The 25272-nt window shown below is 45.8% G+C and overlaps 1 protein-coding gene across 1 annotated transcript in view; it reads right to left on the bottom strand.

The window, feature by feature from the left end:
- Window positions 1–713: 713 nt before the first annotated feature.
- Window positions 714–25272, bottom strand: part of LOC138297166 (zinc finger protein 850-like) — a 150579-nt gene continuing 126020 nt past the window's right edge. Inside the window, exons 5-10 of the mRNA XM_069236658.1 lie at window positions 24994–25184; window positions 23706–23759; window positions 19027–19608; window positions 17344–17668; window positions 16843–16956; window positions 714–2256 (exon numbers count right to left, since the gene is read on the bottom strand). Of these exons, the coding sequence (XP_069092759.1) occupies window positions 835–2256; window positions 16843–16956; window positions 17344–17668; window positions 19027–19608; window positions 23706–23759; window positions 24994–25184 (2688 nt within the window). The 3' untranslated portion in view covers window positions 714–834. The remainder of the gene's footprint in view (window positions 2257–16842; window positions 16957–17343; window positions 17669–19026; window positions 19609–23705; window positions 23760–24993; window positions 25185–25272) is intronic.

Raw genomic sequence — 25272 nt, 5'->3', positions numbered from 1 at the left:
ATACGTGTGTGTGTGTGTGAACCTCAGTTCTGCCATTTTTAAGAGTTCTTCCATTTTGCTTCTATGACAACGGCTAACTCGCCATTACAGGCCCACATAAGGATATGTGGTTTAGAGCGAGCAATGGAGGAAGGTCAACCTTCATCTACGCTATTGACAAAGCTGGTGCTGCCTAAGTGTGCTGTTCGTGGAAGATAATCATACAGGATGGTCTGCCTCGAGACTACTGGACTAAGACAGAAATAATATATATATTTCATCATTCACCTGCAATTTAACTTTCATGTAACTCATGTAATCTAATTGAGACACAATTGTGTAAGTATGAAGCACTGAGAGATTTTGTTTGAGAGTGCCCTGCAAAACAGCTTGTTGTCGCACCTCTCCAACCCAAGCCTATTACTAATCGATGCTTGCTTAACCTGGATGCTTTCTGAGCTGGATTGTTTTCTTTTCAGGTGGTATCCTATCTGACATCTATTGCTGACAGGCCTTTCCGTAATGTGTCTCATTTTGCATAACACCTGTGCAGGTTTAACAATGGAAGTAGTAATAGACATAAATATCAGTACTGCTCATAAATTTCTTTTGATTCAGTTAGTTTTTCATAGACTTATCACTGTGGTCCACGATACTCCCCTGAAAGAAAAATGGTTAGTCATTCATTATATACCAGAGTACATTAACTGATGTAGCATTAACTCTCCTTTAAATAGGATTGCCGATCATATTTAATACATTTATATGGTTTGTCAACACTGTGTGTTTTAGATGTTGCTCTAGCCATTTTTTCTTCTTGAAAGCCTTGTCACATTCCATACATGTGTAGAATCTTTACCCAGTGTGCATTTTTTGGTGCAGCGTTAGCAATGAATTTCTTTTAAAAGCTTTCTCACACTGAATACATTCATAGGGTCTTGCATCAGAGTGGATTCTTTGATGCAATCTTAATGCACTTCCAGTTCTAAAAGCCTTGCCACATTCAGTACAACTGTATGGCTTTTCACCTGTGTGGATTCTCTGATGACTAACTAGGTTGCCTTTTGTCTTGAAAGCTGTATCACACACCATACATTTAAATGGTTTTTCACCAGTGTGATCTCTGTCATGTAGCATCAACCGTACCTTTGAATGAAAACTCTGATCACATTTGTTACATTTATGGGGTTTTTCACCAGTGTGAATTCTCTGATGTAGCATCAGCAACTGTTTCACCTTAAAAGTCTTGTCACATTCAGTACATTCATAGGGTCTTTCCATGGAGTGGGTTATACAATGGCTTATTAGGCTCTGGTTTGACTGAAAACCCTTGTCACACTCAGTACATTTATAAGGTTTGTCCTGAGTGTGGATTCTTTGGTGTAGCATTAGACATTGTTTTATCTTGAACGCCTTGTCACATTCTGTACATTTGAATGGTCTTTCTTCAAAGTGGCGTCTCTGATGTACTATTACTTCCCCACTTGTCCTAAAAGCCATGCCACATTCAGTACAATTATATGGTTTTTCTCCAGTGTGGATACTATGATGTACTATTAGGGTTCTTTTTGTTCTGAATGCCTTGCCACATTCTGAACATTTATAAGGTTTCTCATCAGTGTGGATTCTCTGGTGTACCAGTAGAGTTCGCTTTGTCTTGAAAGTCTTTTCACATTCACCACATTCATATGGTCTCTCCTCAAAGTGGCTGCTCTCATGTAGCATTAGCTCTTCTGTTGTTCTAAAAGTTTTCTCACATTGTGTGCATTTACATGTTTTTTCACCAGTGTGAATTAGCTGATGTGCTGTTAGTGCTGATTTTTGTGAGAAATCCTTGCCAAATTCAGCACATTTAAATGGTCTCTCCGAAGAGTGGGTACTTTGATGCAGCATTAGATTTGTTTCTGTTTTAAAGAGCTTGTCACACTTGGTATAAACATGTGTTTTTTCATCTGAGTGGGTTCTCTGATGCATCTTTAGATGTCCCTTTGTTCTAAATGCCTTGGTACATTCAGTACACGCATATGGTTTCACCCCAGAATGGATGTGCTGATGTGCTGTAAGTACATGCTTGAATTTGAATGCTTTTTTACAGTCGCTACATTGGTATGGTCTTTCATCAGTGTGGGTTATATAATGCTGTTTTAAAATCTGTTTTGTTTTAAAGGCCTTGTCACATCGAGTACATTTATATGGTTGTTCATCAGTCACATGTACTACCAGATGTTGCTCCATTTTTAAAGAGTCCACACTTTTGTTGCACATAAGAAAGAAAAACTTAGCTCATAACATTTCTTAAAGTTGGTACATTATGTGCACTTTTACAAAAGATATAAGAATGAAAAAGCCAGACAAGTATATAATGTGTACAAACAAAGGAATTTTCTTGGGAATATTTCTGGCATAGGAATATGTTCCTCTGGATAACACAGGCCCCGTTTTATTTTCATGGCAAGTCCATCTAGCTTTTTAAAAATAAAATCAACTTCTTTTGGTAGCCGTTGTGCACCTGTCAGATTGAGGGGAAAAAAAATAATTTCATGAGAATAAAATAAACATAGCTTAGTTTTAATAAGCTACATAAAAACACGAAGGATACAGAGGCATTTAGACATTCATTACACCTCAAGATGGACAAACTATGCTACATGCGATTAATAGGCCCTGCCTACAACTAACTTCTAGAATGCCTTTCCTCTATAGGTGAAGCAAATGGATTTTTTTGGCTGCAGCAAAATTTAAGCAATAGTCCCTTCTGGCCCAGACAAAATCTGTACATTTTTTCTCCTTGGGATTATAATCTTTTGCTTGGAGAGATAGGCTAACTGGGGAGTAAAACATTATTTCTATGGTCATCGATTTGCTGTAACTACGTGGGTTATACGTTTTGCACGGTGATGAGATGGATGTCAGTGTGCAGAAAAAGGCCTATTTCTTCTTTAGCACCCTTCTTTGGCTTCACGGCACAGGAGTCCACCCTCCCCACTCATTTTCACCCACAGGAACCTCAAAGTATGCGTCAACCATTGAGGGATTATTTTTTTTTAGGAAAACAGCGGTAAAGCAAATGAGAGAAGTACTTATAAGGGTGCTAAAAAGCAGAAATAAAAGCCCAGACTTATAAATTAATTCAAAAATCACCCCCTCGTTAAGGTCCTTTCTCAAGATAAGCTCACCAAAAGGGCAGTTTCCGCAAAAATAATGGCTAGTGAACAAATATCCATCAGGAATGGAGGGGACAGGAGACTATAACGCACGGTCACAACTGCAATTGCCCCAGGCACCATTAGGTACCCCAGAGATAGAAAGAGGCAGAGAGTGCATTGGTCTTTTGCAGTTGGGCAACGAAGCGGGCCGTCCACCTTAAGGAATTTCAGAAGCTATTTTGAGGTCGGTGGATTTGTCAGAGCTTCCAGCCGGTGCTTTTACAATTCCACCAGGTAATGATGTATCTCAAACATATTCTCATTCGCCCCCCATTCTGACTCCGACTCCTACCTCATGCGTATCTTCTGTTCCAGATACACTAAATACTTATTTGGAGAGGTTGGTCTTGGCTTTGTCTAATTATATTAAAAAGGGCTTTGCAACTTCGGGAAAGAATCAAGAGGAGGTAAGAGGAACATGTGAGGCCCTGGAGAAGAAATTGGACCATTTGATGGTAAGAACCCAGGTTCTAGAAGAGTCAGTGGGTGCGAAGAAGGAGAAAAGGAGGCTGCATAAGGAAGAAATAAAACTCTTGAAGGAAAACGGACAAGAGCTACAAAATATGGTGGGGCGGCTGGAAACTAACTCTAGGAAAAATTATTTGAGAATCTTAAATGTTCCAGAAGAAGCGGAGGGGGAGAATCTTTCACTGTTTGTGGTCTCTCTTATTAAAACCACACTTCTATTGGAGGAGAGCACTGAAGAAATAGCGAACGATATTCAGAGGGTACACAGAGATCTCTTCAAGAGGAATATGCGCAGTAAAAGGCCCCGGAAAATTCTGATAAACTTTCAAACGTATTCATTGAAGGAAAAGATATTGTCTAAAGCGCTTAGGTTGAAAACTTTAAGAGGAGAGGACTTCTCATTTGAAACCAGGTCAGATTTGGCCAGGGTAACTAGAAAAAAACAGTGGGATCTAGGGAGACGGATGGAAGGATTTAAAAAGTTAGGCGCCTCAGTGCAATTCAAATTCCCGGCTACCATAAGAGTAATGCATAATAATAGAATGCACAATATAAGAGAAGTTACAGCGGATGAATTGTTGGACGCTATAAAAAGCAGGGGGGGTGAGTAAGGTTAAATTGGGCAGTTTGCTACGCCTGGGGTAAACTCAGGAGCGCTTTAAAGTTGGACTTACATCAGTCCATTATGCAAGGGGGTTCTCCAAGGGTAGGGTTGGGGGGCTATGGTGGGGGAGGGGGAAAAAAAAATCTCAGGGCACTGGGTGGGGAATATGTGGGAGAAAAAAAAAAAAAAGAAGAAGAAAATAAAAACACACCTCGTGCACTGCAGCTCGTATTAAATGAACCACAACTCTTGGATAATATTCACACAGCCCAGGGGACTGGGTGCAGGGATGTGCAGGTTCTAACATGTAATGTCAATAGATTAAGGCTAGAGGTAGAAGGGATAGGATTTTACAGTATTCGAGAGGCTCCTCTGCCCAAGTGCTAATTTTGCAGAGACCCACTTGACCAGAGATGAGTGCAGGGAGTTGTTTAAGTCGCAAAAGTGGGTTGACTACTGTGCAGGCACTCAGCATAGTTTTAACACTAAGGGTGTGGCCATTTTGATTAAGCATCAGGCGAAGGCAGGGATATTGGGAGTGAAATCAGATACAGCGGGTAGGTGGATAATAGTCAAGTCACAGATATTAGGTAAGAACTTTATGCTGGGGGTACTATGGCCCTAAGTGTGATGGCACAGAGCCCTTTGGAAGGTTGTTTTCTCAACTTTTGGATTTTCCAGGCCCAATTATAATGGCGGGAGATTTCAATGTAGTTTTGGAGAGCAACCTGTATAGATCAGCAAAAGGCAGATCAGTAGCATCGCCAAGGTTTCAACATCATTTGAGAGGAATGATGAGGGACCTTGGGTTGTGTAATTTGTGGAGGCAGAGAGCAGGTTTGGAACAGGTCTTTTCTTATAGCAATAAAAAATATGGTCGCACCTCGCGTATAGACTATTTTTTAGTAGATTCGGAGTGGTGTGACGCAGTAGAGGACATAGTATACTTGCCAGCCCACCTGTCCGACCACTCAGCAGTAGTGTTCAAAATAAAGTTATTAAGGGATGTATGAAGTATGAAGTGGACGTTAGATCGCACGCTATTGCTAGATGAGGAGATTATATCTCAATTACACTCAGAGGCCAAGGAGTTTTTTTAAGATGAACTCAGGGTCTGCTCCGGCTAACGTGGTAGGGGATACATTTAAAGCAGTCCTACGGGGATCAATCATGAGCATAATCAGTTATAAAAATAAACAATACAGGAATGATATAGGTCTCTTGGAAGCTGAAATGGGAAAGTGCGGGAGTCAAATAATAACATGCACCGAGGACAAAGAAAGGGAGCTATTGGGTAACAAGTTGAGTGATTTAAAACAGCAATTGGAGGATGTTTTATAAGCAAGAAAAAAAAAAAAGGAAGAAGATGGGAGGTGAGCAAGCTAGCCCACTGAGTTTGGAAAAAACCAAGGGAAGTTGTTAGCCTGGAAGATCAAAAAAGATCAAATGAGGAATTGTATTAAGGAAACTGAGCTTGATAAGTCGGGGATAGGACTACAAGTAGAGAGTCCATAGAAAGTGTATTTTTGAAGTTTTTTTCACAACTCTATTCAGAAGAGCTAAGAGAAGAGGATGAACAATATACTCCCTAGACCCTCCCAAGAGGTGCAGCTCTTTCTGAATTAATCAATCTCTGTGGGGCAGATAAGAGATGCGTTAAAGGATAGTAAAAGTGGGAAAGCAGCCAGTCCAGATGGGCTCCCAGTGGAGTTTTATAAAGCTCTTGGGGAAGTAACAGAACCAGTTATGTCAGAAATATTTACAGGGATTTTTGAGTACGGATCTCCCATACCATCTTCTTTGATTGAAGCAACTATCATATTGATTTTAAAGCCGGGTAAGAGTTTGGTTAAGTGCGAGTCATATAGGCCCATACCAATGTTGAATAGCGACTACAAGCTATTCGCAAAAATACTGGCAGATAGGCTGAATGGTGTAGTGAAGGGCTTGATTCATGAAGACCAGAAAGGTTTTATTTGGGGTAGACACCTACATGAACTGACTTTAAATCTGGTCGTGCGATAGATGTGGCCACCACCCAAAAGGCCCCTTTAGGTATTATAACTCTGGATGCATTGAAAGCCTTTGACAGGGTTAATTGGAAGTACTTAAGTTTGGTTTGGGGATATTTTAACTTAGGTGAGAAATTTTGTAGGGCTACTGGGTTGATATCTCAGGCTCCTTGGGCAAGGATTCTGGTAAATGGGAATCTCATGGAGTCTTTCAGGCTATATAGAGGTACCAGACAGGCCTGTCCTTTGTCTCCACTGTTATTTGATTTATATATGGAACCTCTAGCTGGGAAAATCAGGCAAGATCCCGCAATAGCTCAGTTTAGATAGATGGGCTGGGAAAAAAAAAAAAGGTAGCAATGTATGCGGATGATCTAATCTTGTACACTGCAGATCTGATAACTGCTCTTCCTGTTGTTGAGATTAGCAGAGGATTTTGGCAAGATATCCGGATATTACGTCAATATAGAAAAAACTGGAATAATGTCCTGGAATCAAGAGAGTGGTACGTGGCAAGGGAAGTTAGAAATGAGATACATAGGACTAATGATCACACAGGACATTGAACAACTTGTTTTAAGGAATCAAAAAAAAAACTTCTGAAGGTCTGTAATAAATTAAGGCAGGGATGGGCACATCTCCCCCTGACGGTACTGGGCAGAGTTAGGCTGGTTAAGATGGTAATTCCCCCCACACCCCCCAAGATAAATTTTGTGCAGAATTCTATTCCTCTTCAAATGAACAAAAGATACCTGGACAAAATGCAACATGCTACAAACTCATTTATTTGGTCGTATAAGGGTGTCAGGATCTCCTGGAAGAAGTTGCGACAGAGGAGAAAGAAGGTGGGCTTGACATTGCCAGATCTACAACCTTACTTGTGGGCCTTTAAAAATGCTAGGATGCTGTTTGCCTCCCCAGATGCTACAGATATTGGGGTTATGTTTAAAGTCATGCCAGAAACTGTGAAAAGGGCTGCAAAGCATTTTTTGTTCAAGTTTGGAGATCCAAAGTTCTTCAAAAAAGTAAAATTGAAGGTTCTTGAGATCTGGCGAAGAGCTGGTAACAGCTAAGATTGGCAACAAAGGTTACATACAACTGTCAGAATGCCCCTACTTGGTATTCCCCAGGCACTCCAGAGTGTTTAAAGGATGTGTCAGCGATATCAATTAGGGAGGCCGGCCTAGGTTTATGGGGTGATCTCTTTAAGGAAGGATCCTTCCTCCTGTGGGAAGAGCTATTGGATAGAACTGGGGGGAGGAGGGGGGGGACCTTATCTAGACTAAATTATATTCAGCTGAAAGGCTGGTCACAGAAGAGTCCAGTGAGTTTGGGGGTGACAAATTATTTGGAAAATAATCTGCTTGGTGATTCCCCCAACACAAGCAAGGTGTCAGTCTGGTACTGGGGAATGCTTGAGTTACTGGATGGTGAATTCAAACTGCAAGTAAGCCTCTGGGGAGATAATATGCCTCGGGATCTGGTACAAGAGTAGTGGCAAGAATCAATGAAGACCCTGTTTGATGTTGTTAAGCCCGCCCCACTAAGGAAAAATCAGTACATAGAGCATACATCTCCCCGGCGAAGCTTTCCAAAATGAAGAATGGTGGTGGTGGTGGTGGTGGTGGTGGTGGTGGTGGGGGGGGTGGGGGGTGGGGGGGGGGTGGAATGAGTCTGTGCCAAATGTAGAGTGCAGTGGATATACATATGTTTATCAAACGCCCAGTTGTGTTTTATTTTTTGGGAAGAAGTTTGTGAAACACTCTCAAGTATATTGAGGCGACTGAGCGTGGTAAGTCTCCCTCTGATTATTTTTGGACGACCACGGTTTCTGATGTTGCATTTTCAAACAGACAATCTAAAAACCAACTATACCAAAAGATGTATTTTTACATTGCCAATTCAGAGACCCCAAACTCCTCATCTCCATCTGCTCCCAATGGGAAACTACACCTAAAAGATATTTAAAGGCAGTCCCCATGTTAACCTATGGGAGAGAAAGATCTTGCAATATTGAAATACTGCCAAATTCGTTTTTCACTATCAGGACCTGTAAAACACACCAGTACATGCCCTACATTTCAAATACACTGCACCCTGCCCATAGGGCTACCTAAGACATACCTTAGGGGTGACTTACATGTAGTAAAAGGGAAGGTTTGGACCTGGCAAGTGAGTACACTTACCAGGTCAAATTGGCAGTGCAAGGCTGAACACACATACACAGCAATGGCAGGCCTGAGACATGTTTACAGGACTAAGAGGCAAGGTGGATGCTGGAAGGAGAAGGTGACCCCAGACACATCTATTCTGCTGGACCTGGTGTATGTTCTGTGGGGGTGCTCATGAGGCAGGTGAAGGCGACAGCGCCTTCCAAACTAGACATTAAACTTGGCACTGAATATGCTAATAGTTACTGCAATGTGTCCATAATAATTGCCTTGTTTTATTTTTAAGTTGGTGGGGTGGTTACATAATATTTTCTTATAATATGTATTGTTTATGGTGCCCATAATTTGCATAAACAATGCTTTTACATATAGCATAGTATTAAATATTGTCTCGTGTTTCCTTTTTACTGTGAGAAATTTCTTTAAAAATGTTTCAGCAGGTTTACATCCACAACTTGCATGCAAAAATTCTCAACCTGCATGAAAAATTGGCCATCACTTGTATTTTTTAAAATCGCCCTCTGCTTCTTTCTACCTTCTGTCACTCTTAAAAAAAAAAGAAAATCTCATGCCTATCTGCTTTAAAGCTCTTTGGACACCATAACAATATCTAGCAATTCCAGCAAAAAATTGTCTCTCACCTACCACCCCTGTAATGATCACATCTAGGTTGACCCTTATCACAGAATGCATAGGATGAGCATGCAAACTAACCCCAATAACAAGTTTACTGACCACTAATTTGGCTCCTGAGTAGCGTGCTACTCGCTGCAAAGCGATTCGACGCCTGGTTAGGGATAGTAAGCAGTATACAAATACAATTTATTATATTTAATACTTATGTGGGTGGTACAATCAGTGCCACAGGCCCACTAGTAGCATTTGATTTACAGGTCCTGGACACATGTAGTGCACTTTACTATGGACTTCCTAGTAAATCAAATATGCCAATTATGGATTACCCAATCACCAATACAATTTACACAGAGAGCACTGGCACTTTAGCACTTATCTGCAGTGGTAAAGTGAGCAGAGACAATGAACCATCAAAACAAAGCCCAGCATACAATAAAAGCAGGAAGCCAGAAGGCAAAAAGACAGTGGGAAACACGCCAAAAGATGCCAGGTCTAACACATGAGCTAAACATCGAGAGCAGATGATAAATTTGATAGAGCATTCCTATTGCTATTTTTTGGACCAAAGCTAATTAAAGCTCTCTTCCACGTCAAGGCCCACACAAGGCTATACTTTATCCACAATTGTAATCTACTCTCACGTGTGTGGACCTGTACACTGATAATTATAATTGATCATCGTTATATAGTAGATGCCAACTTCAAGTCAAGCTATCAATTCTGCACTCGGGAGGGCATCCTCAAACTGCGCGTTATTGCTTTTACACTACGATTATCAGCAGGATGTTGGGCTGGATTTCAGCTGCTCAGGACAATTTGAGATACAGGAACAAGATGACCTGACAGAATACTTCAAACACTCTTCGTAAAGACTTTCGTGCTGCAAAATATACCTCACAAAAATAGGTTCTCTCTGTTTAGGTGGTGAAAGAATTGCAAAATAAAGCTCCCCAAATACGCAGCACCATTTCCATGTCTGTGCCTCAAAATGTGCCGAGCTATACAGCAACATGGGGGAGAGAGCCTGGTGTGCTGATTTTACTTAATAGATGTAACTTGGTCATATTGTCTTTGTGTTTCAATGACTTTTAGCAACTCCCGTGGTAAGCTTTGACGGCTTGAAATTGCAAACGAGCTCGCCACCACAGTAAACTCACTCACAGTAACCTCTTACCTAAAGAGAGGAAGCCATAGACATCCGCCGTCTGCTGACCGCGCCGTGCGTGACCCTTCTTTGTCCTCTGAAGCCGGATGTGACGTCCAAACGGAGTGAGCGTCTATGACTCGGAGCGTGCGCACACTGACCGCACAGAACCACGGAGCCTGTGTACATAACACTGAGCATGCGCAGACTGTCCGAGGATAAGCACAAGCCGTAAATTAACTGAGCATGCGCAGACTGACCGTTCAGACCCACACAGCAGGGTGTAAATAACTGAGCATGCCTCAACATGTGCCCTTTTGAGCATTCGCCGACGCGCATGTGTGTCTCGTGGTATTTTTTTCCTTCATTTATAGAGCCTTGAGTTATACGAAGGGAAAGAACTGAAAAATTTCCTAGCTATCGTGAAGGAAACTTTCAATTCTATTAACCCCTTCGCTGCCAGGCCTTTTCCCCCTCCTGTGCCAGGCCTTTTTTTGGCTATTTGGGTCAGTTCGCGCTTAGGCCCTCATAACTTTTTGTCCACATACGCTAGCCAAGCTAAATTTGCATCCTTTTTTTCCAACATCCTAGGGATTCTAGAGGTACCCAGACTTTGTGGGTTCCCCAGAAGGAGGCCAAGAAATTAGCCAAAATACAGTGAAAATTTCATTTTTTTCAAAAAAATGGGAAAAAGGGGCTGCAGAAGAAGGCTTGTGGTTTTTTCCCTGAAAAGGGCATCCACAAAGGGTTTGCGGTGCTAAAATCACCAGCTTCCCAGCTTTCAGGAACAGGCAGACTTGAATAAGAAAACCCAATTTTTCAACACAATTTTGGCATTTTATTGGGACATACCCCATTTTTACGATTTTTTGTGCTTTCAGCCTCCTTCCAGTCAGTGACAGAAATGGGCATGAAACCAATGCTGGATCCCAGACACCGCAACATTTCTGAAAAGTAGACAAAATTCTGAATTCAGCAAGGGGTAATTTGAGTAGATCCTACAAGGGTTTCCTACAGAAAATAACAACTGAAAAAGAAAAATATTGAAATTGAGGTGAAAAAAACATCAATTTTTCTCTACGTTTTACTCTGTAACGTTTTCCTGCAATGTCAGATTTTCGAAAGCAATATACTGTTACGTCTGCTGGACTCTTCTGGTTGCGGGATATATAGGGCTTGTAGTTTCATCAAGAACTCTAGGTACCCAGAGCCAATAAATGACCTGCACCCTGCAGTGGGTTTTAATTCCATACCGGGTATACAGCAATTCATTTGCTGAAATATAAAGAGTAAAAAATAGCTATCAAGAAAACCTTTGTATTTCCAAAATGGGCACAAGATAAGGTGTTGAGAAGCAGTGGTTATTTGCACATCTCTGAATTCCGGGGTGCCCATACTAGCATGTGAATTACAGGGCATTTCTCAAATAGACGTCTTTTTTACACACTGTCTTACATTTGGAAGGGAAAAATGTAGAGAAAGACAAGGGGCAATAACACCTGTTTTGCTATTCTATGTTCCCCCAAGTCTCCCGATAAAAATGATACCTCACTTGTGTGGGTAGACCTAGCGCCCGCGACAGGATATGCCCCAAAACACAACGTGGACACATCACAGAAAACAGAGCTATTTTTTGCAAAGTGCCTACCTGTAGATTTTGGCCTCTAGCTCAGGGAAACCTACCAAACCTGTGCATTTTTGAAAACTAGAGACCTAGGGGAATCCAAGAAGGGGTGACTTGTGGGGTTCTGAGCAGGTTCTGTTACCCAGAATCCTTTGCAAACCTCAAAATTTGGCTAAAAAAACACATTTTCCTCACATTTCGGTGACAGAAAGTTCTGGAATCTGAGAGGAGCCACAAATTTCCTTCCACCCAGCGTTCCCCCAAGTCTCCCGATATAAATGATACCTCACTTGTGTGGGTAGTCCTAGCACCCGCGACAGGAAATGTCCCAAAACACAAAGTGGGCACATCCCATTTTTTGACAGAAAGCAGAGCTGTTTTTTGCAAAGTGCCTACCTGTAGATTTTGGCCTCTAGCTCAGCCGGCACCTAGGGAAACCTACCAAACCTGTGCATTTTTTAAAACTAGAGACCTAGGGGAATCCAAGATGGGGTGACTTGCGGGGCTCTGACCAGGTTCTGTTACCCAGAATCCTTTGCAAACCTCAACATTTGGCTAAAAAACATATTTTCCTCACATTTCGGTGACAGAAAGTTCTGGAATCTGAGAGGAGCCACAAATTTCCTTCCACCCAGTGTTCCCCCAAGTCTCCCGATAAAAATGCTACCTCACTTGTGTGGGTAGGCCTAGCGCCCGCGACAGGATATGCCCCAAAACACAACGTGGACACATCACAGAAAACAGAGCTGTTTTTTGCAAAGTGCCTACCTGTAGATTGTGGCCTCTAGCTCAGCCGACACCTAGGGAAACCTACCAAACCTGTGCATTTTTGAAAACTAGAGACCTAGGGGAATCCAAGATGGGGTGACTTGTGGGGCTCTGACCAGGTTCTGTTACCCAGAATCCTTTGCAAACCTCAAAATTTGGCTAAAAAAACTCATTTTCCTCACATTTCGGTGACAGAAAGTTCTGGAATCTGAGAGGAGCCACAAATTTCCTTCCACCCAGCGTTCCCCCAAGTCTCCCAATATAAATGATACCTCACTTGTGTGGGTAGTCCTAGCACCCGCAACAGGAAATGTCCCAAAACACAAAGTGGGCACATCCCATTTTTTGACAGAAAGCAGAGCTGTTTTTTGCAAAGTGCCTACCTGTAGATTTTGGCCTCTAGCTCAGCCGGCACCTAGGGAAACCTACCAAACCTGTGCATTTTTGAAAACTAGAGACCTAGGGGAATCCAAGATGGGGTGACTTGCGGGGCTCTGACCAGGTTCTGTTACCCAGAATCCTTTGCAAACCTCAACATTTGGCTAAAAAAACATATTTTCCTCACATTTCGGTGACAGAAAGTTCTGGAATCTGAGAGGAGCCACAAATTTCCTTCCACCCAGTGTTCCCCCAAGTCTCCTGATAAAAATGCTACCTCACTTGTGTGGGTAGGCTTAGCGCCCGCGACAGGATATGCCCCAAAACACAACGTGGACACATCACAGAAAACAGAGCTGTTTTTTGCAAAGTGCCTACCTGTAGATTGTGGCCTCTAGCTCAGCAGACACCTAGGGAAACCTACCAAACCTGTGCATTTTTGAAAACTAGAGACCTAGGGGAATCCAAGATGGGGTGACTTGTGGGGCTCTGACCAGGTTCTGTTACCCAGAATCCTTTGCAAACCTCAAAATTTGGCTAAAAAAACTAATTTTCCTCACATTTCGGTGACAGAAAGTTCTGGAATCTGAGAGGAGCCACAAATTTCCTTCCACCCAGCGTTCCCCCAAGTCTCCCGATATAAATGATACCTCACTTGTGTGGGTAGTCCTAGCGCCCGCGACAGGAAATGTCCCAAAACACAAAGTGGGCACATCCCATTTTTTGACAGAAAACAGAGCTGTTTTTTGCAAAGTGCCTACCTGTAGATTTTGGCCTCTAGCTCAGCCGGCTCCTAGGGAAACCTACCAAACCTGTGCATTTTTTAAAACTAGAGACCTAGGGGAATCCAAGATGAGGTGACTTGTGGGGCTCTGACCAGGTTCTGTTACCCAGAATCCTTTGCAAACCTCAAAATTTGGCTAAATAAACTAATTTTCCTCACATTTCGGTGACAGAAAGTTCTGGAATCTGAGAGGAGCCACAAATTTCCTTCCACCCAGCGTTCCCCCAAGTCTCCCGATATCAATGATACCTCACTTGTGTGGGTAGTCCTAGCGCCCGCAACAGGAAATGTCCCAAAACACAAAGTGGGCACATCCCATTTTTTGACAGAAAACAGAGCTGTTTTTTGCAAAGTGCCTACCTGTAGATTGTGGCCTCTACCTCAGCCGACACCTAGGGAAACCTACCAAACCTGTGCATTTTTGAAAACTAGAGACCTAGGGGAATCCAAGATGGGGTGACTTGTGGGGCTCTGACCAGGTTCTGTTACCCAGAATCCTTTGCAAACCTCAAAATTTGGCTAAAAAAACAAGTTTTCCTCACATTTCGGTGACAGAAAGTTCTGGAATCTGAGAGGAGCCACAAATTTCCTTCCACCTAGCTTTCCCCCAAGTCTCCCGATAAAAATTATACCTCACTTGTGTGGGTAGGCCTAGCGCCCGCGACAGGAAATGGCCCAAAACACAACGTGGACACATCACATTTTTTCATAGAAAACAGTGCCTACCTGTGGATTTTGGCCTCTAGCTCAGCCGGCTCCAGGGGGGGCAGAAATGGCCTAAAATAAATTTGTCCCCCACCCTCCAACCCCCCAAACCCCCAACCCCCCCACCCCCCGGGAGTGACCCTTGCCTACAAGGTCGCTCCCCTTGCGTGACGGCGCAAAAAAAAAGATCCCTGGTGGCTAGTGGTTTCTGCCCCCCTTGGGGGCAGATTGACCTACAATCGGCCAATCTGCCCCCAAGGGGGGCAGAAATGGTCTAAATACAATTTGCCCCCCAGGGGAGCGACCCTTGCCTAATGGGTCGCTCCCCATCTCTAAAAAAAACAAAGAAACAAAAAAAAACCCACAAAAAAACTATTTGCCCTGGTGCCTAGAGGTTTCTGCCCGCCTGGAGGTAGATCGGCCTAATACCAATAGGCCGATCTGCCCCCGGGGGCAGAAATGACCTAAAATAAATTTGCCCCCCCACCTCCCTCCCGGGGAGCGACCCTTGCCTACAAGGTCGCTCCCCTTGCGTGACGGCGCAAAAAAAAGATCCCTGGTGCCTAGTGGTTTCTGCCCCCCTTGGGGGCAGATTGACCTACAATCGGCCAATCTGCCCCCAAGGGGGGCAGAAATGGTCTAAATACAATTTGCCCCCCAGGGGAGCGACCCTTGCCTGATGGGTCACTCCCCATCTCTAAAAAAACAAACAAACAAAAAAAAAAACACAAAAAAACTATTTGGCCTGGCGCCTAGAGGTTTCTGCCCCCCCAGGGGGGACAGAAATGGCCTAAAATAAATTTGCCCCCCCCCGGGGAGCGACCCTTGCCTACAAGGTCGCTCCCCTTGCGTGACGGCGCAAAAAAAAGATCCCTGGTGCCTAGTGGTTTCTGCCCCCCTTGGGGGCAGATTGACCTAAAATTGGCCGATCTGCCCCCAAAGCGGGCAGAAATGGCCTAAATACAATTTGCCCCTCCAGGGGAACGACCCTTGTCCAAGGGGTCGCTCCCCATCTGTAAAACAAAAAAAAACAAAAAGTGCCTGGTGCCTAGTGGTTTCTGCCCCCCTTGGGGGCAGATCAGCCTAATCAAAATAGGCTGATCTACCCCCCAGGGGGGCAGAAATGGCCTAAAATAATTCCCCCCCCCCAGGACCTAAGGGGTCGCTCCCCTTGCGTGAAATTCACGCAAAAAAAAAGCTCCCTGGTGTCTAATGGTTTCTGCCCCCCTTGGGGGCAGATTGGCCTCATCAAAATTAAATGGCCTAAGTATAATTTGCCCCCTAGGGGAGCGACCCTTGCCTAAGGGGTCGCTCCCCACCTAAAAAAAAAAGAAAACATAACAAAAAGAAAAAAAAAAAAAGATCCCTGGTGCCTAGAGGTTTCTGCCCCGCCTGGGGGCAGATCAACCTAATAATAGGCCGATCTGCACCCAGGGGGGGCAGAAAAGGCCTTCCCCAAAAAATGCCCCCCCTGGGAGCGACCCTTGCCCAAGGGGTCGCTCCCCTTGCGTGAAATTCACGCAGAAAAAAAAAAACTCCCTGGTGTCTAATGGTTTCTGCCCCCCTTGGGGGCATATTGGCCTCATCAAAATAGGCCAGTCTGCTCCCAACGGGGGCAGAAATGGCCTAAATATAATTTGCCCCCTAGGGGAGCGACCCTTGCCTAAGGGGTCGCTCCCCACCTAAAAAGAAAAAGAAAACATAACAAAAAGAAAAAAAAAAAAATGATCCCTGGTGCCTAGAGGTTTCTGCCCCCCCAGGGGGCAGATCGGCCTAACAATAGGCCGATCTGCCCGCAGGGGGGGAAGAAAAGGCCTTCCCAAAAAAATGCCCCCCCTGGGAGCAACCCTTGCCCAAGGGGTCGCTCCCTTTTGTCAGTTTCAGTAAAAAAAAAAAAAATCCCTGGTGTCTAGTGGGGTTTCAAAAGCCGGATTGCAAGCAATGCAGCTTTTGAAACCCTGGGAGAGACTTCAAAGGGAAGGAAATACATTTCCGAGACCCTGTGACTAATCAGCGTGTGCTCGCGCACTGACGTCACATGGGGGGCTTAGGGGGGTCAGGGGTTGAAGGGGAAGGGCTTCCCCTTCCATCCCTGACTTGGGGGGGTGGGAGGGAACCCCACAGAGGGAGCGCTAGCGCTCCCTCTGGGCTCTGTGACCAGGACGTAATGGTTATGTCCTGGGCACAGCAGCGCTGTGCCTCAGGACGTAACCATTACGTCCTGGGCACAGAACAGGTTAAGGACAGGAGGCGAGGATTATGCAGTCCTTTTCTTCACTTTATTGATAACAGCAAGTTCAAAGTTCAAACACAATAAACTACAACTCCCATGATGCCCACAAAAAACCATGACAAAGAGTAACCAATCCCAAGTCCATAACAGTGTAAATATAAATAACTGGCGGGTGCAGTCCTTCCTCTTCTTCACTGAAGAAAGTTAAGGAACTCGCGACTTCAATCTCCTTTAGAATCACCTCCTACAAGACAAGGAAGAGATTAGACATAGCAAGAGACCAAACTCAAAAAAGTAAAACTCCAAAGAGAGCTAATAAGTGTTAATTAAAATACATACATACGTAAATATATATCTCAGAAGTATAGCCCTAACAAAGCATAAGAAATGCGTCCAATATTTAATCAACACCAAGAAAAAATACCATACACCTGCCAAGAGGACTCCTACATCACCAAGCCGGCAGCTCAATCCCGGGTGGGTAATACTAAAAAATAGTATATGGGTGGGATAATCCTCGCCCCCGTGTCCTTAATAGAATTGAAAGTTTCCTTCACGATAGCTAGGAAATTTTTCATTCTATAGCAAGACCGGAGGCGAGGATTATGCAGGTTCAAAGCTTACTTATCACCAACGAGGCGTCCTCATGGAGTGGTTTAAAATAAAACTTCTTGAAAACCGACTCCGAAGACCAGTCAGCCGAACTCATAATATTCTCCAATCGCCCACTGACCAAAATGGCCTTGGAAGCCATGGCCCCTCTAGTAGAGTGAGCCCCAAAACGTTCAATGTCAATGCCAGATTCTGACATAATCCAACGAACCCACCTAGCAATGGTAGGCGAAGACACTGCCTTAAACGGCTTCTTGACAGCAATCAAAAGCGGCCTCTCCCTGGGAGGGCTAAGCTCCTCCGTGACCGCTTCATATGTCTGAAGGCATCTCACCACGCACAACCTAGGATGAGAATCAAAACTGGGGTAAGATACAAACCTGGTACCTGTTTTTGTCCGTCGAGAAACAGTGAAAGTAACCCCGGTTGGGGTGAAGACCCTGGCGGACACATCCAAAGCCCGCACATCGGAAACACGCTTGCAAGAGACCAGGCACAAGAGCATCGCCAACTTAGCGGAAAGCTGTTTCCTGGACAATTATCCGGCCAATCAGATAAAAAATTAAGAACTTGGTTCACATCCCATAACCCCGAGTAACGAGGTTCGGGAGGACGAGACAAACAAACCCCTTTTAAGAGTTTACTCACCCAGGGGTGCTCCCCCACTGGAACATCACTGATAGTACTATGACCTGCTGAAATCGCCGAACGAAAATAATTAATAGTACAATAGGACAGACCAGAAGAAAAAAGTTCAGCCAAAAAATTGACTATAAATTCAATGGGGGCCCCCACGGGATCCACCGCCCTCTCCATACACCAACTGGCCCATCTGTTCCAAGCCGATCTATATCGCTTGATGGTACCTGGGGCCCATGCCTGTCTAATAAGGGCTTTAGCTTCCCGTGAAAGGCAGATGTTTTCCCAACGTCCCCTGAAATCCTCCATGCCATGAGATCGAGATGACCCTGAAGCACCAGAGGATGATGGCGACCCTGAGGGTCCTGGAGGACTCCTGGAACACAGGGGAGTCTGAGAGGCGCCATCCAACACAGCTCCAGAAGGGTGGGAAACCACGGCTGAGCCTTCCAGATCGGAGATATCAGTATCAGGGACGCTCGCTGGTGACGCACCTGGGCCACCACTCTCGGGATCAACAGGAACAGAGGGAAAGCATAGCCCTGATCGTGCGACCAATCCTGTAAGAAGGCATCCACTGCTCTCGCCCCCGGATCGGGTTTCCAACTGAAGTAAGTCGGAAGTTGAGCATTCCATTGGGATGCAAACAAATCCACCGCACAAGAACCCCAACGATCCATCAGGGATCGAAATATCTCCGGATCCATACGCCAATTGCTGGAATCCTTGAGGTACCGGGAATTCCAATCCGCCACCTGATTTTGAGTTCCCGGAAGATATTCCGCCGTGACTGAAATCTGCCTCTGAAGACAACAATTCCAGAAATCCTTCCCCAAGTCTGCTAGAACCTTCGAACAAGTGCCCCCCAGTCTGTTGATATACTGGACAGCTGATATATTGTCCATCCAAAGAAGGACACAACAGGAAACTCTGTCTCGAGTGAAAGAGCGGATTGCAAACGACCCCGCCAGAAGCTCCAAGCAATTGATGTGGAGGTTCAACTCCTCCGCGGTCTACTGCCCCCCCCATGGAAATCTGACCACATCTGGCTCCCCAGTCCAACCTGCTGGCATCCGACTCGATCACCAGGTCGGGGAGAGAGCCGAAAATGGCCTTGCCATTCCATGCCTCCATGTGGTCCAACCACCACTGCATCTCCAGACGAGCCTCCGAAGAGATCTCTACCAGGGCTGAATAAGAATGCCCTTTCCGGAGATGAGAAGCCTTCAGCCGCTGCAGGGCCCTATAATGAAGAGGACCCAGGAATATAGCCTGGATCGACGACGACAGGAGTCCCACAATCCTGGCGATCTGCCGGAGAGAAGTCCTGTCCCTGCGGAGCACCCTGGCGATCTCCTTCAGTATCTTGGAGATCTTGTGCCCCGGAAGGTGCAGCGTTGCTGACGTCGTGTCCACCACAAACCCCAGAAATGTTTGGATTGGGAAGGGCACAGAGATGACTTCTCCGAATTGATCACGAAGCCCAGGTCTTGAAGTAATGAAATAGTCATGTTTGTGTAAGACAGTAGTTGTGCTTTGGACTGGTCCATCAGGAGGATGTCGTCCAATTAAATAGTCAGTCTTGTGCCCTGAGTCCGCAAGAACTCGACCACCGGTCTCAGCAGTCTCGTGAAGCACCAAGGTGCTGACGAAAGACCGAAGGGAAGACACGTGAACTCAAAGACCTGACCCGCCATTGAAACTGCAGAAACCTGTGGTAAGGGTGGTAAATGGGGACCATAAGATACGCGTCCTTGACATCCAAACGTATCAACCAATCCCCTTGACATAAAAGGTCCCTGAGAAGATGGATACCCTCCATCTTGAAATGACGATAAACCGCCCATTCGTTGAACGCCCTGAGATTTATCACTGGGCGAAACCCTTTGTCTTTCTTCTCGACCAGAAAAATATTGCTGAGAAATCCCCTCGGATGAAGAGAGGTCTGAACAATGGCTCCCTTGCCCAGAAGAAGGCAGACTTCCGCACTGATCAGCAGTGAATCCTGAATGCTGAATCGAATGGGAGGAGGACGAACCGGTTGAACAGGTGTCCCATAAAACTTTATGCGAAAACCTGTGACCCTCTGTAGAACCCAAGGGTCGGACGTCAGCCGGGCCCAATTGTTTGCGAAGGGCGCAATCCTGCCTCCCAGCTCTAGAGGGGAAGAAAGAGGGGTGCTCACCTGTACTTCCTCCCTGGGAACTGGAATTTCCCCATTGGAAACGCGAGGAGCGTCCTCGGCCGGAACCCTTGTTGGGGAAGAAGGTCCCCTGACGGCCATCACTCCAGCCAGTGTTACGCCTGCCTTGGGTCCTGGAGGGGCCTGACTGTTGAGAGCGGCCGGAGGAACGACCCCTTCCTCTTCCGGCCCCGCCGAAAACCTTCCCGGGAAAAATCTTGCGAATCGAGGATTGCGCCTTATCCAAAGCGGAGAAAGTATAGACGAATCGCCCAAGCTCCTTCACAAAGGGGTCCCCAAAGGGATTGCCCTGGGCTATCGCACCAGCCTCCGATGTTGCCAGCTCCCCCAACTTAGGTTCGATTTTTATCAGGAGAGAGCAGCGTCTCTCCGTGGAAATGGCACAGTTGGCGTTGCCTAATAGACAAACTGCCCTTTGCGCCCATCCGGCTACTAGATCTGCCTGCAAGGGTTCCCCCGAAGTTTTGGCTACATCCGCCAATTCAATAATCTTCGTTAGGGGGCCCAACACATCCAAGACTTTGTCTTGGCATGACCGCCAAGAACAATCTATCCCCTTTTTGGGATCGCGCATGTACTTTGAAAAGAAACTACATAATTTCGGGTCTAACACAGGTGTTGCAGCCACCTTGTCCCCCAGCGTTGGCCGAGGACACCCCGCTCGCAAGCAGGCCCGGACCCCTTGCTCCAAGGGGTGTCGGATAGTTTTAGCCACATAGGCCGCCACCTTAGAACTGGGGACCCATTCAGAGGACCGAGGATGATAAATGTCCTCAGGGTCGAACATATCAGAATCGCAACCTTCTTCCTCCACACTAGAGGTCGCAGATGGGCGCCAAGTCCTCCCCACAATGCGACCCTCATCCCATGAGCCCTCATCATCGGAGTCACCCCCCCACGAATGGGGTGATCCCACGAAGGGATCTAGTGCCAGAGCAGCAGCGCTGCCATGCTCTCTGGGTGGGCCATCCTCCCGGCAGGGTACAGGGTCTAGCGTTCGCGCACTCTTGGCAAAGGCCTCCCGTAACCGGGCGAAACCCTCCAGGTGCCCCGCGTCACTCTTCCTAGAGGAAGAAGGAACTTTAGATGTACTGGCCCTAGGGTCCGAATCCCCCAAAACGATCGCTGAGTGGGACACCTTCTGCATAAGCCTGTCCACCCTATCCTGCAGAGGTGCTAGGGCTTTCGCCACCGCTTGCGACACAAGCTTGTCCATCCCCTCGTGAATGTTACTCTGAGGTGGCCAAATCTCCTCCGACCCCAAAGACGGGGCGTAAGCGTGATCCAAAAAGGAATCCACTGAGGGGGAAGAGGAATTCATCGCACACAACTAAACCAGCTCAGTGCCAAAAAATACGGGAAGGACCCTGTGACGGGCTGGAACCAGTTCGCCCGCACCTGGCCCTCGCTTGTGCTGACGCTGCCACTGGTGGTCACAGGCGGCCTGGCTTCCCATCCCGTGATTGGCTGGGAGATCGGGAGTGGCGGGACGTCGGGAGGTCAAAACCGCCGCTGTCTGAACATACGGCGGTCGGAGGTTGTGAGGAAGGAGTTGGAGGCGAGAGAGCAGCCGTGAACCATTCCTCGAAAGAGGAATCTGGAGGAAGAGAGGCGAATGACGAAAACGGAGAGCGGAGCCCAAGCAGGAGCTGGAGACAGCGGGACCATTCGTACACTGGAGGAGACGGTTGGAGGCGCTTGACGGAAGTCCCTATACCAGGCGACCGGGAGGACGAGCCGCTGCATCTCGCCACGCTTCTGGAGAAGCGTGGCAGTTCAGGTGCGTGGGACCTGAACCAGAGTGATAGAGTGAGTGAGGGGGGAGGGGGAAAAGAGAGAGAGTTACAGAAAAGGGTAAAAGGGAAGACAAAAAAAGGGCACGGGCACAAAAGGGGGGGGGGAGAAAACAAACCGGGAGCACAATATCCAGAATAGATCACCTAAGGCACCGCGCACAGGATAATGAGCACTGAAGAGGAATAACAAGGCAGAAAGCACATAAGTTAGATCACGACAAGAACCAGGCTGAGAAACGTACCTCTGAGAAGAACAGTGAGACAGGAAAGAAACATAAGAAAGACTTAAGGTAATAAACAAATAGATACGATTACCTGGTCCACTTACCGATATTATTCTCTTCTCTTCACATGCGCCTCCCGGGGAACACCCTACAACATAAGGGAACAGAAAGAGAAGAGTGAAGAACAAACCGCAAAGAACACCCCACCACCCTATTCAGAGCATCCGAAGACTAACGACTACGTACCTGCTCAATTCCACATAAATTACCTCAAATAAAACTTCTTTGTTTTCACAACTAGAACTCTGTCCAGAGTGTTTCATCCACTACCATACGGTCACAGACCCAGAGGAACCAGCAGCAAATCGCCACTTACCCCACCAAGGGGCGTCAATAATAGGGGTGAGAGCACAATAAATAACACCCAACCTAAATACTATGGGTAGCCCCCTTGCCGTGCTCCAAGAAAAAACTTGTGACACCACCAAATAAAATATGTCCACAAAGAAGCAGAATAGTAAGGTCCCCAAAGGGAAATCTAAGTGCAGGCTGGCCTGCTCTTACCACTATGCGGTGTCGGCAAGGGTTGGGGGCCAAAGCTGCAAGCAACCCTGAGGGCGGGTGCTCCCCAGGCCCAGAAAGTGATCGGGGAAATTAGCTCGCGAAGCGCTGCCTTCCCTAGATCAGGGGCGTGAAGAACGCCCCTAGCGGTAACCGTCCGTCACCGCACCACGCGCTCGGGCAAAAGCCTGCTGTGCAAGAATGACAGACCGGGAATGCGAGGAATGTAGCTACCTCGCACCCGGTGCGCACATGACCCAGCGCTGCAAGTAAACAAAGCGAAGCTAGCAATCTGTGAGCAAAAAACGCTAAGCACAAGGCAAAATCCCCGAACCCCCAAAAGCGAGAAGGAGCGAGGACTTAACTGACGGGCAGCAGTGAAGAAAGAGGAAGGATTGCGCCCGCCAGTTATTTTTATATACACTGTTATGGACTTGGGATTGGTTACTCGTTGTCATGGTTTTTTGTGGGCATCATGGGAGTTGTAGTTTATTGTGTTTGAACTTTGAACTTTGCTGTTATCAATAAAGTGAAGACAAGGACTGCATAATCCTCGCCTCCGGTCCTGCTATAGAATTAGAAATACAAGGAGGGAAGGGTGAGGACTATGCTCCTCTTTCTATTCTTTATTTGACCCAGCAGCCAATAAGAGAAAGTTTACAAAAAAAAACAGATCCCATAAACCCCTTAACATCACATGAGCAACCATACAGACAGCCTCTACATAAGGTGACAACTATCATAACACTTCCTCTTTCTGTGCACAAAAGGACAGTTAACACAGCAAAATTCTCAGACTCAAAATGATCAGAGCAAGATAAAATTAGACCCATCAAGGACCAAAAAGTTATTGAACAGTTCATATCCAAAAGGAAAACGTGGATTATCCGTCCAAGGGAACTTAATCATCAGTTCCAAAAGAACTTGAGAATTCTAGCAAAAGAAGACAAAACATTACCGAAAGAACGCTCCAACGAAATCCGCAGACCTCAGTTCTTTTTCTGATCGTAACCTAGAAAAATAAGACACATAGAGAACCCATAATATCCACCAAGACATGAAACAGAAGATACTTCCAGTAAATGATACATGTCATAACAGGGTGGTTTAATAATACTTAATCTACTACAAATATGTAGTACTTAACTTGTATGAAGGATCGCCATGTTCCATAGGGTGGGATAATCCTCACCTCCGTGTCCTTAATAGAATTGAAAGTTCTTGTTGCGTAAGCTAAAAAAATGTTTATTCTGTGTGAGGACCAGAGGCTCCAATTATGCTTGATCAAAGCTAACTTACCACCACCAAAGCAATTTCCATAATGGGCTTATAGTAAAAGGCCTTGAACGTTGACTCTGTTGACCAATCAGCCGCCTTCACAATGTCCTCCAATTTGACTCACAAGGTAAAGGATCTAGAAGCCATTGCGCCTCTGACTGAATGCACTCCAAAAATGTAGATATCAATTCCTGCTTCAGAGAGAAGCCATCGGATCCATCTAGCCATGGTGGCTGCAGTTACTAGGTTAAATGGTTTTTGAAGAGCAATCAGCACCTGTCCTCCAGGATCCCTCCTGAATTCACTAGTGGCCGCTTCATAAGCTTTCAAGCATTGGACCACACACAGCTTGGAATTATGGGGAAACGCTGTATAGGACACCATCCTAATATTAGTTATCGTTAGTCTGGAAATAGAAAATGAAACCCCTTCCGGGGAAAACAATTCTCCCTGCCAAATCAAGAGCCCTGACATCCGCCACTATTTTGCAGGATATAAGACACAAAAGTAAGGTCAACTTCGCCGATATCTGTTTGCGAGAAAGGTACCTATTTTCTGGCCACCTATGAAGAAACAATAATACATCATTAACATCCCAAAGGGTTGAGTAATGAGGACGGGAAGGATTAGAGAAGCGAATGCCCCTCATGAGTTTACACACCACCAGATGTTCACTAACTGGTCTGCCAGAAACAATCAGGTGGCCTGCCAAAATAGCTGAGCAATAGTTGTTAATAAACCTACAGGCAAACCTGGAGGCGGCCAAAGAAGCCAGAAAGTTGACATTGGCCTTAAAGAGACCAGAATCCCACTCTGAATACCAATGCACCCATCGTCTCCAAGTGGAGGCCTGTCATTGATGGGTGCCTGATGACTAAGTCTGATTAATGCAGAAGGAAGCATGTGAAGAAATGCCTGGCATGTGCCAGTGTCTCTTGAAATTATCCATGCTACCAGGCGTAACTTACCCGTTGAGACCAACGGGTGCAGGTTCCCCAACGTGTCCAGGAAGAAGTTGCTCCGAACCGGGATCAGGCGTGGGACACTGCAAAAGAGTTCCAGAGCTACAGGGCACCAGGACTGTGCTCTCCAAAAAGGAGTCACCATGGTTATCTCTGCTCGTTGCCGATGTACCTGCACCAGAACTCATGGAATCAAGCTGAAAGGCGGACACACATAACCCAGATGGTTGGACCAATCCTGCAGAAATGCATCCAAGGCTGTCGCCTCAAATCTGGTCTCCAACT

The sequence above is a fragment of the Pleurodeles waltl genome, chromosome 5 (genome assembly GCF_031143425.1).
Source record: "Pleurodeles waltl isolate 20211129_DDA chromosome 5, aPleWal1.hap1.20221129, whole genome shotgun sequence".
Classification (NCBI taxonomy): domain Eukaryota; kingdom Metazoa; phylum Chordata; class Amphibia; order Caudata; family Salamandridae; genus Pleurodeles; species Pleurodeles waltl.
The sequence above is the reverse complement of the archived record's forward strand: the minus strand, read 5'-3'. Positions and strand labels throughout refer to the sequence as shown.